We start from the raw sequence: 11,576 nt of genomic DNA, 5'->3' as shown, positions 1-11,576 counted from the left end.
TCAGGACATTCATTTGCACAAAGGAAAACCCACTAAAACTCACTTACATGAGAAGGGTTTAGCTGTTGCAGAAAGGAAGGAGAGGTGGGGGGTGGGAAGCTGAGACCACTACTAGTATATTCTTTAAGCTGCTTGAACATGGGAGTGGTGAATGCTTAAAGCTCTTCAGAATGCGAGTGGGATACCCCAAAAAGTAGTGCCTGGCACTATTATTCAGTAGCAATCAGTGATTAAAACTTTAAAAAAAAAATTGATCTGACCAGGCTAATCTCTACTTAAGCAATTGGCTTTTTTTTTTTTAACCCCTAGTTGGCTAAAGATCTGACATGCTGAGTCAGTCTTTGCCCAAGTGCCTTGAAGATCAATGAGATACTTGAAAAGGGAGGGCAACAGGCATGCCACCATTCCCTCTTCACTGCTGATTGTTGTGTCATTACTGTTAATTGCAACAGATTTAGAAACAAGGAGTCACGTTCTAGGCCTGCTGAGAAGGAGGCAATGATAGCCTACTTACTTATGCAGATTATTCAGAAGATTTGCTGTAGATTGAGAAGCTCATCGGTGTCTGTTGGGCACTGCATATTCCAAAGGCAGTTATCAGAAGGATCAAGCACCACAGCTTCCGTGCAGTCCATTATGAACTTTGGTGCCCTTGGAAAGGAATTTCTTGATTCGTTTTTCCTCCTAGAGCGTTATCAGTGCTGTTCCACAGGCAAGACTGGCAACTTCTATACAGAAGAGGATGGGGATGTTTTAACAGCAGCATTGGGATACAGGAGTGGATGGGTGAAGCAGAGGCTGGGACTGGGGGAAAGGCGAAGATTCACAGGCTTGTCAGGACCACCAGAACATCATGGCTTACATTAGTGCCCCAAAAACTGAAGTGGGGAACTGTGACAATTCAGCCTCTAGTACATAATTTTCTTCAACTTAATTTTCAGAAACACACTTTGGAAACTGAAGCAGCATTCTGAACCATACAGCATGTTTCCCAAGGGTGTTCTGCAGGGCATTAACTCTCCGTGTGAGGAAAGCTGGGTAAACTCTACAAAAAGATTGGTAGTATGGATCTTCCCAGCACGGGTAACTTTTGTTTGTTCTTTCATTCTTCAAAGATCAATGCAAACCTTTATTTTCTATAAATAATTTAATAAATACTTTTGTTTTACAATGATACAACAAATAACAGATTCATAGCAAATGAGTCACAAAGAATTTAAGATCAGTATACTTTAATAAGGTCTCAGTGTCAAAATACATTTCCTTATCAAGTTAAAGTTCCCATACAGTTATAATATTGTCAACAAGAATTCAGCAATATAGATTATGAAATAATTATGATTAAAAGTATGATTAATATTAAGACATGGAATATTTTTTAGAGTGTTTTAGTAAACTGTTAGGTTATAACTTTTTTTTAATGCTGAAACTACACAAATAAGAAACAGAAGAGCAGTATTCAAGTGTCTTTAATCCTTGAAGCCTTTAAGTCCTTGCCACTGCAAATTTGTCAAATCTGGTTTGCCAGTTTTCATCCAATTTTGATGCTTATTTCTGCACAGTAATAACTACACTTGAAGAGTAAAGTATTTTTGGTAATAATCTCTTGAAATATTGCCTATAATAGGGACTATAATAATTCTTTACATTATGTACCAATAACAAAATATCTTCAGCTTTTCTTAAGTATGTGTGGTTAAGACTCACTTAACACAGCAAACTCTGAAGTGCTCAATGAACCCAAGGCTCCCTCTCTGCAAGTGTCAGTGCATGATATAAAGCAATTCTAAAAACCAAGCTTCAGCAGAATCAGAAGTCTCAAAAAATGATACCTTTGTTCTAAGTTTCTGGGCCAGATTTTTACCTTTTGTACTTTGCTGCTGTTCCATTTTCTTCAATGAAGCTACGATGATTTATACCAGTGGAGGAAACAAGATGATATATCCCAACATCTATCTAAGTCTGAACTGCTCACCTGCCTTTTATTACTTAAATATGTTTGATGTCTAAATATGTTACAATTTAGAATTTCAAATCCCTTTGCCTTTGAAAGCACTCAAAGCCTTATTTTTAAAAATATGACAACTAATCCTAGTTGGAAAGGAGCTCTGAAAATGTCTGGCTGCCTTTTAATAATATTTCAGCTACTGATGAATGTAAGGCAAGTAAAAAGTGATAGGGACGTGCCTGCTAGCCATCTGTCTTACTACACAATCCTCATTATTTTTGTCTACTTATAACTGAGTTAGCCTAACACACTGGGAAATACTACTTTTAGTTTTAATGATTCAACATTGCAATTATATTGCTAGCTAACATGTAAAATGAAAAAGGCTAACAGTTATCAGAGGTGTTAGTACTGGCAGCTGATCAGATTCCTGAAATATCAGCAACACCATAACAAATACTATTATTTCTAGCGGATACAGCTCTTACTAAAGTTGTTGTGTCCTAGATATAGCAAAAGTACCAAGAAATGATTAACAACTGAGAAAATTTTTTTTAAAAAAATCTGTTTTGTGTTTGAAAAAAAAAAAAGGGAACAACAAAGATCAAAACAAGAAACCTTGACACAAATGAAAACACAGGTCTAAATCCTCCACTGGGGTAAATCTGGATGACTCCCTTGGCTGTAGAGCTAAGTCAGGTTAAGGCAGCTGAGAATGTGGCTTACTTCTGAGGAGAAAAGCGTACAATGTGCAACTTTCACAGATACCCACAAACACTGCAGCTCACCATTCACATTTCTTTCAACAAAGTGTATAAAAAAAACTGAAGGGAAGAGGGGGAGGCAGAAGGCTGGGAATTTTTCTTACTACGCTTTTCCAGAAGTTAGGAAAGTTACAACACAATAAATGCTGGAAAACAGAAAGACTCAAGGGATCTCAATTTGGCAGATCAACAAAAAACTGTGGTGGAGATCAAATTTGTTTTATTCATCTTTGGCAATAAAAATAACTCTTTGCAGTACTGCAGCCAAAGTGTCACATAATGAGGCATTTATACCACAGCTTTTTATTAGCATGAAATTTAAAGAAAATTTCAGAGTATAAATTACAAGTAATGAAATAAGGAGGGGAGGGTAATCAAACTCTCTAAACAACACTTTAATTGCAATAGAGAAAATACAGTAGATGTATTTCTTTAATATGAATAATAAAGTGAGTAACTTCAAAAGGCCACTATTTGGTAACGTGGACAGGTTCAATATCTAAGTAAAATCCTGTAAAAGTGTATTGGTATTAGAAATTGTCTACTTTCAAAAATATATTTAAAAACTGAAGCTGTTTTGAACAGTATAGGCCACAGAATATTGCAGGGTCACTCAGGTTGCCTGGTCCAGTGCTCTGAGCAGTTCACTGCCCTGCAGAAGAGTAGAGCTGCCCAAAACAGGGATGTTCACCTCACAGTCATATCTTGTCAACTCGGGCAACAGGTACGGTTCAAAGGAGGGCCCCAGCAGACGACTGGTCATACCTGAAAGAGATTAGTGAAGTAAGTCATGGTGCTGAGACCAGAAAGACAGGAAGATGACTTCCTTCCTCTCCTCCTTCTTCTGTTTACACCACTTAGAATTTCATGTTGTGTTTATGTCAGCATGCCTCAGCCCACCAGCAGTTACAGGTTTCAGAGCAAACGTAAGTTCTGCCTTATGCTTGCAACAGTTTGTCACCCAGACAGGTTGAGTTTTTCACCTCCACCCCCAATTTAGGTTGTTCTGAGAAAAATTATATTGGTGCAGATGCGGAAAGCTGTAGTAAACAACACAGTTTTTAAACAGAACATGTATGTGTCTCCTTTAATTACTTATTTTAACTTGAAGAAGGCATGTGTTAAGACTCTAAACTACAAGCCTCCTGTATCAAAGCTGCTGTGAAATAGTTTAGTACAATTTAATCAGTTCCATCACAAGAATATGGATGGAGAATGACTGACTGGAGCTCCAAAGGAAAAATGTATTAAGTTTAATTGAAATGAAGGGCAAAAATACTTTTTCTTCATATATTCCAAAAGTAAACACTACAGTTTCACACTAAACAATAGAAGTAAATTTTCTCTCTAAGAAGCAATACATATTTGGTTCTTGGTTTATCATGCTCCAGCATTTTTTTTAAGTTCTTCCTTTCATGGAATCAGTACTGGAACTAAAACCCAATATTTTCCAATTTATTTGACAGCTCTTACCTGATGCTTTATGAGCTGGCTGGACAGTATAGTCCTGATAATGGGAACTGTAAAACGGAGGGGGAAACGCTCCTGCTTTCAAATTCTCACCAGGACTGCCACAGGTGAGTTGCTGCTGCTGCTGAAGTTGATTCATTGGATGGCTCAAACCTCTTGAGTTACAGACATACTCATCTGATTTACATAATAGGGAAAAAATAAAAGAAGTTAAATTAGGCCAGTGTAGTAATTATAGTAGATAATACTAATTCAAAGCAAAGTGATACTTGGCATGACAGTCACATGGCATAGGCATAACTACATCTTGTCGTGAAGGAAGTCCAGAAACAGCACTAGCTCTAGAAGTAGTATTGCACCCAAGATATGCTTGTGTAAGGAAACAGAGATAAAGCATCAGTTCTAGCTCTGCAAGGTCCACACCTTGGGTCAGCATGAGGTAAACTCATCTCTGTTACCTCCAAAGCAAGGGTGTGAACATACATGAAACCATCTATTTGTTAGTTATTAAATATACCTTAAGTTGTTCAGTTTTTAGTGATACAATCTGATATCTGATTTTAGCTTAGTATAATAGTTACAGAGCTTATTTACATTTCCTTTTGAAAGAGTTTTTGTTTTGATTCATCCTGTCTTAAAATTGTGTTTCTATGTGTAACATTGCAAAACCACTTTCTTTTGTCTTACCAGTAAGAACACTTGTGCTGAGAGACTTTTTTTCTGTAACTAAGGAACAGTTTTCCCCTTTGAGAAATTTCATTCTCTTCCACAGTAGGTGAGATGGATTAATGACAGATGGATCTCCCTAGAAGGTGAAGCAAAACAAATAATTACACCACTGACCATGGTGAGTCCGATGTTGTGAAGGGGATGCATTTATTGTGATTACCCCACTCAGTTGTTGCAATGTTTGCTCTTCATAATCCAGTTGTCGCTTCAGTTTCAAACTGTTTGAAAGAGCAATTCTTGCTGGATTTACATCTATACCTCGTTGCCCAAATGCATCCAGGGGCCTGTGGAGAAAAGGTCTCTGGGTGAGTGAGAAGGAAAGGAAATCTAATCCATCGTGTTCATTTATACAGATTGTTGTTTCATTTGAAGACATTGAAGGTGTCTTTGACACATGACAGCGGATAGACCTCAAATGTCAAATGTTTTTATTTCCTTCTGTTAGTCATCCCATCCAGCTTTGGAAACTTTTGACTTTTTGTATCAAAGAGTAGTGAAAGTCTAGCATAAACAGCCTCTAGGGATCTCCAGACAGACATAACAATGCTGTGGAAAAGAAAGTCATGCCATTTTTAAGATTTTTGAGAGCCCTGTCTATCCCCTTGCTTTGCATACTGAAGACAAACACACAGGTTACTGTCTGGGGTCAAACCCTCTCTTCCCAGATACATATTCAGACACTGGTATTTCTGCCAACAAGAAATCCCAGAATGCAAGCTGCAGGCTAACTGCACGCACAGCTTTTTGTTTTAAAATGACCAATGCTATTTTATGTACCTCCTGAATCTTGTAGTGTGACCAGCACTGAAGACCCAAGAGCTAGAGAAACTTGCAGCTACGATAGGAAACTTCTAGGACAGTAGTCTCTGATCTACATCTCATCGTGTACTGTTCACATGTGTAAGAAAAGTGAACAATGTGAGGAAGGGTTGTAGAAATAAGCCTATTATTTAAAATCTTAGTTGTAGTATTTACATATGCCAACAATAAATGTACTGCCATCCTTCCCTCTCCCCTAGTTTCTGTTGTGCAAAAAATATATACGTAAGATAAGAAAGTCTGCATGGGTCCCAGCTTTCTGCTGGACCAATAAGCGTTTTCAGTGCTTTCCTTAAACTGTACAAAGTCAAGCAGGCTTTGCAAAATTACTGGTTTATTTTCTAACTGACCAGCAAGAAATCCATTCATACAGGCAATGAAAAATTAGCCCACTTCTGCATCCATGAGACTGACTGCCACCGGGAGAGCACCACAGTAATTACCTTAGAGGTGCAAGCTGATGCCTATCAAAACAACTTATTGCAGCTGAATTGAGAAAAATAATTTTTCAACAATATGACTCGCCTCATCCCACATCACCTTTTTAGTAAAATACCACAGAAGCTCTTACCTTTTTTTATATGTGGGCACACCTGGAGAATGTACTGGTGGCCCTGAGGAGGAACTTGATAGGGATCCTGAGTATTTATCCATGAGCCTCCATTTAGCAGGAACATATTCTAATGGGGGATCAGGTGGCCACTGGGTATTTGGTCTTCCTCCCCTCGAAGACAGGGGAGTGCTGGCTTGGTCATGATATGGTGGCAGTGATGACCTACTCATATTGCTGAAGAACACTGATGACAGGGACCCATGACCAGGGTTAATGTTTTTATTTGATAGCTTTGGGCAGTATTTCTCTGGCAGGAACTGATTCTGTGAAGCAGAAGCAAGGGGTTGGAAGATGGAACTCATGCTACTTAGACTCTGCTGGGTATTTTGTGCACTTTCAGAGAGAGGATGTTCTTCCTGGCAGATTGGGCTGAGCTGGAAATCTTCTCCATCCATAGGAATGTAAGGAGCCAAAGTTTCAAGGTCGAGTTCATTGAAGTCAGTCTGGGCAAAAGTAAAATAATTTCATAAAGAAACAAGAAGTAATAGTTGTGGCAGCTGGTATGATAGGAAGTACTAGTAGATGTGAAGCTGAAAAATCACTGTATGCCAGACTTCCATACACAAACTAGCAAATTCCTGTTTAAAGATGTTTTATTTCTATTACTAGCATACACATCCATCACATCAGCAGCAGCAAGGACAACAACTAAAGGAAAAAAGCCCTCCCAGATAAGCAATATTTGCTAGAGCAGCTTGCATGCAGCCTGCAACATCAGTGTGATATGAGCTAGATCTTGTGTTTCATTATGCTTTGAATAACCTGCCTGCCAAGACTAGAACATGTGGCATGTAGTTCAACCTCAGGCTTTTTAATGCTAAAATAGAAGACATAGCTTTCTCATAATTCAAATACATGAAAAAAAAAAAGCATCTATGAATGCAAAAGTTTTAAAAAACGTAGTTGTAAGAATACTATTGTACTTAAATGTTTGGGTTTTTTGGTTTTGTTTTGTTTTGTTTTTTTTCCTTGGAGGACTAGTCATATTTAAATGTATTTCTCTTGGCATTTGACCAGAGCTGAACAGAGAGGGAAATCAATGTTGGCCCATCAGTCAGCTCATGACAGGGGCACTTTTCTAATACTAATTTTTCCCACCCAAGCTGTTGGTGTGGTGGGACACACGTGAGCAAGCAGGTGCTGAATCTGACAAAACCAAAGTTTGTGCATGCCAAGTCTTGCAATGAGTTTGATCCTGATCCACATTTTCCTCCTATCTCTCCACTCCTCCTATGCCTTTCATTGCTGCCTCTATGTAGACTTCAGGCTGTGGTCTACAGCCTAAGTCTGCAAATCGCAGCACTGGCAACTTGTGGCATCTCACTTAGGCCCCAGCTACCCCAAACTTTTCATGGGATTAATCAAAGGTGATGAGTATAAGCTCTGAGCTGCCAGCCAGGACAGCCTGTTGCTTTCTCTTCACTATAAAGGAGTATAAGCTCTTAACAAAGGCACTTCGATTAAGTATCTAAAGTTGGGCCAACACCTTTTTTCACTCTTACTTGATGCAATGTTATAATAGTGGAGGATTAAGAGAGTTGTGCAAGTACTTGTCATACCTCTCTGAAATCCTCCAAGAGGTAAGACAAGAAGATATCCAAAATGACAGTTTTAATTTTGTAGCTAAAGGCGATACGTGCTATGAAGAGCACTCCTTTAAAACTTTGATACTTTATAGTAGTTTACTTACATTTTGTTCTAGAAAGGATGTTTACTTGCTAGTAATTAGGCTAGATTGAAAAAAAAAAAACAACCAAACCCTAATGCTGCTCATTTTCCTTATCCAGCTTACAAAAGCTTCCTAATTCTGAAAGCTCTCTGCTGCTTCTTTCTTCTTGGCCATGCCAAGGGACACCCTAAAGCACTTGTTTCAGAGAATTAGAGATAGAAATGGACACCCCAGCTTTTGAAAGTGCATTTGTTTGTTAGTGTTTTGCATCAAAGCTCTGGCATGTATGTGCATGCATATACGGCCTCTATCTGTACAAGCTACAAGCAGGGGACTGATTTTTATGGCTTTTGGAAGAGGTATCAGTTCCTTACCTGTGAGGTGCACTGAGTTTTTGATTCTGTGTCCATGGCAAAAAGTTTTTCAATCACCTCAATCTTAAGATCTTCATCCACAGAACTGTAATAATCTCCTGGGCTGCTTGGCTGCACAGAAATAAGACTTTGCTATAAGCAGCAAGACAACCACAGTATTGGCTTAGCATCATGCCATTTATATTGTACTATTCATAACAGATCTTTCCTATGAAAAGCAAATGGTCAGCCTGTATGTACAGTGACCTCAGAACGCAAAGCTGTCCAATTCTATGATATGATTTTCTCCAACACAAGATTACTTGTCACTACGAAATACAGGCACCCAATACAGGGACCTAGTTATCTCCTTAGTTTAAATGGTTTTTTTTTGGCAACTCGAGACCAGGAGCATGAAATGTACACTCTAAATACTTTTGACAAAAAGGGAGATGTTCAGCAATACCTCAGTGCCTCTCTTAAGACTGGACATCCTCTACTGGCTAAAAGTGGCTCCTACCCTTGGGGGCAACACCCTGAAAGCACATTCATTCTTTCACTAGGGAACTCCATGGACCTGCTCTCAAAAGCATGAGTTGGGTAACCTTTCTAAAGACTATAGCTTCTAGTTAACAAACAGAAAGAGGACAGGTCTGGGCAAATGTTGCTAATGACCACGTTATTTTACACTGGCTTTTGACTTAAGCCTAATTCCATGAAAAGTGGCAGCCCGTTCTTCTACTAGTTGTTTTATGGGTTATTGTAATTACTGAGAGAAAATGAGGACTGCAATGTAAAGGCAGGTTATAGTTTCCATTTGATGTTTTTGCTATTGATGCTAAAGATATATGTGGTACAGGAGGGATACAGACACACTGGGCCTTGTTAAGCATTGAGACAGGACTGCTAACATGTAAACATGATCTACATATAGTGATGGGACTTACAGACAAAACATAACATACATGGGTTTTTTATAGCTTTTCTTACCGTGGAACAGCTACTGTTGCTGCTTGCACTTGGAGTACTGCTGCCAGGTGCAATCTGAGGCATTGTAAAGGATGGTATTGTCAGTGTTTCACCTTGTGCAGTGTGGCTTTGAGCTTCCACTGGCCATGCTTTGTTTGGTGTCAAAACAGCACTGGTGAAGACAGGGGCTTCCTCAAATTTCTGTGTCTCTGCATGGAGTTTTAACAATATTAATGGATCCTTTTAGGCTGTGCTGTGTTATGACATAATTACAGCTATTCATTGAAAGTAAACACTGCTCCTCGTTGCCATGACAATAAGTTGGCATAGACTTAATGCATGTTGTTTAGTCAGCAAGAAAGCCTGATTCTGCTCTCATTCACAGAAATTTTCCACTGATGTGAGCATGCAGCCATTACTCCCAATTTGCACACACAGCAAACAGACCTTTGTCTATTAAGATTCTAAATGTAGGTTTACACGTGGTTCTTTGTTACACAAAAATTATTTATACAAATACTAACCAAAATCCAGGGAAATTATGGTATCGCCGGGAGTTGGTGCCAGCTGAGCAAGTTCTTCTGGTTCCTCCTTTAACTTAGTAAACAAGAAGTCGCTCCTCTCTGTCCCGGGGATGCTGGTCTCGTAGGAGGTGCTCATAGTCAGCAGGTGAGGCTTGAAGAGGGATTCCGTTTGGTCCATGGAGAACACAACATCGTTCTTCTCAATTTCACTATCAAGAAAAGAGGTTTTAGGCATTTTGCACTCTAAAAAAAAAAAAGAGATGCAGGTAACATGGGCAGTACAAGTTCTCTAAAGCTGGGGCCCTTTGAAGCATTTTGGCTTCTCAGTTGCATGCCAGGCTCTCGACAGGCAAGGCACGATTCCAGTGTTGCTGAGCACCAACATCTCAGATGACGCAGAGTGTGGTTCAGGACTTCTGTGGGAATAGTTGGGGCTTTGTTGCTCTGCTTTTTAAAGGGATGTAGTCGAGGCTATAGTGACCCAGACTACCACTCAAATAAGTATTTCCTATTTTGGCCCCATCTAGGACCAAAACCACTTGAGTTTTTCCAAACAGAGGCAAAACTCCTTATTGGTCCTGATTTTGGAGGGGGCAAAAGGCTTCTTCTAGCAACATAAGATACAATTACTACTTAATTTTATCTCCCTATCAGAACATTAGAAAAACAAAACCCACTAGCAGTTGTGTTACCCAATAAAATCTTCAGGGCAGGCTTTATGCTCTGTTTTCTCAGCAGACCTGGCACTCTGCAGAAAAGAAAGTCTGTGGTGTATTTCAACAAGCGTGCATGGCAACGGGCATGCCACATTTTTCATCCATGCCTAACATCAGTAAACAAGACCGAACAAACACGACAAAACTGATTTCAGAATAACAACACTGAATAAATAGAACCTTCAGGAGTTCCTCTGATTATTGAATTTCTTCCAGTATGTGAACCCGAACGTGGTTCCTCTGTCCCATACAACTTACCTCAGCACATAGTTGACACAGACGATACACTGAGGCTGTAGGTTGCGCGTATTGTAAATCACCGTTCCTTGAGTCTCCAGCCACACGTACCCACCATGCTTGGCGAGCATGCGGTACTGGCCCGTCACTACTTGACCTTTTGTGCACACTGAGAAAAGGAGGCAGAGACACAAAAATAATGCAGCAGGACAGGAACAGCACAATACGTAACATTTGTTTTAAATAAACACACTTCTGAGTTTTCATTATGCAAAACTGAGCTAAGACATTTGTTAGCACGGGTGCTTAACTTTGGAAAAACTGAGCCATTTTAAATATAAAAGGAGCTGCTTGTTTGATGTTTCCACAAAAGGTCGGAAATTTGAGGCCTGGCACTTGAGTTCTTCAGCTGGCCTGAGTATTCAGATCAGAGTGTGGGATTTTTAATATTTCATATAAGGTCTGAACTACCCTAAAAGGAATGCATGCTGAATCCATGTTTCTTGGGCTCCTAAGTTGATCTGTTGTAAAAGTGAATTTATCTAGGTGATGGATAAGCCCATGAGCCAGATCATTTAAAAGCTATATTTACAAAAATGTAAACATTTTTAAATCTATACCTCTCTATTTTTTTATAGGTCATAGTTAGGAGCTGGAGATACCAACACCACAAATAAAATAAAGGTGTCACTAGCACACCTTCGGTCTTAAGAGGTTAAAGAAGTAATATCACTCCTAAAAAAGTATCAAAATTAGGACTAGTAA

At 39.2% G+C, this 11,576-nt stretch overlaps 1 protein-coding gene across 2 annotated transcripts in view; it reads right to left on the bottom strand.

Moving 5' to 3' along the window:
* Positions 1-1,215: 1,215 nt before the first annotated feature.
* Positions 1,216-11,576, bottom strand: part of EPAS1 (endothelial PAS domain protein 1) — a 78,267-nt gene continuing 67,906 nt past the window's right edge. For both annotated transcript variants that reach the window (XM_051612976.1, XM_051612975.1), the window contains exons 8-16: positions 10,833-10,980; positions 9,859-10,067; positions 9,356-9,543; positions 8,387-8,497; positions 6,302-6,786; positions 5,072-5,195; positions 4,870-4,987; positions 4,186-4,359; positions 1,216-3,477 (exon numbers count right to left, since the gene is read on the bottom strand). In XM_051612976.1, coding sequence (XP_051468936.1) covers positions 3,326-3,477; positions 4,186-4,359; positions 4,870-4,987; positions 5,072-5,195; positions 6,302-6,786; positions 8,387-8,497; positions 9,356-9,543; positions 9,859-10,067; positions 10,833-10,980 — 1,709 coding nt within the window. In that variant the 3' untranslated portion in view covers positions 1,216-3,325. The remainder of the gene's footprint in view (positions 3,478-4,185; positions 4,360-4,869; positions 4,988-5,071; positions 5,196-6,301; positions 6,787-8,386; positions 8,498-9,355; positions 9,544-9,858; positions 10,068-10,832; positions 10,981-11,576) is intronic.

The sequence above is a fragment of the Apus apus genome, chromosome 3 (genome assembly GCF_020740795.1).
Source record: "Apus apus isolate bApuApu2 chromosome 3, bApuApu2.pri.cur, whole genome shotgun sequence".
Lineage (NCBI taxonomy): Eukaryota > Metazoa > Chordata > Aves > Apodiformes > Apodidae > Apus > Apus apus.
This window is presented reverse-complemented; position numbering and strand designations above follow the sequence as displayed.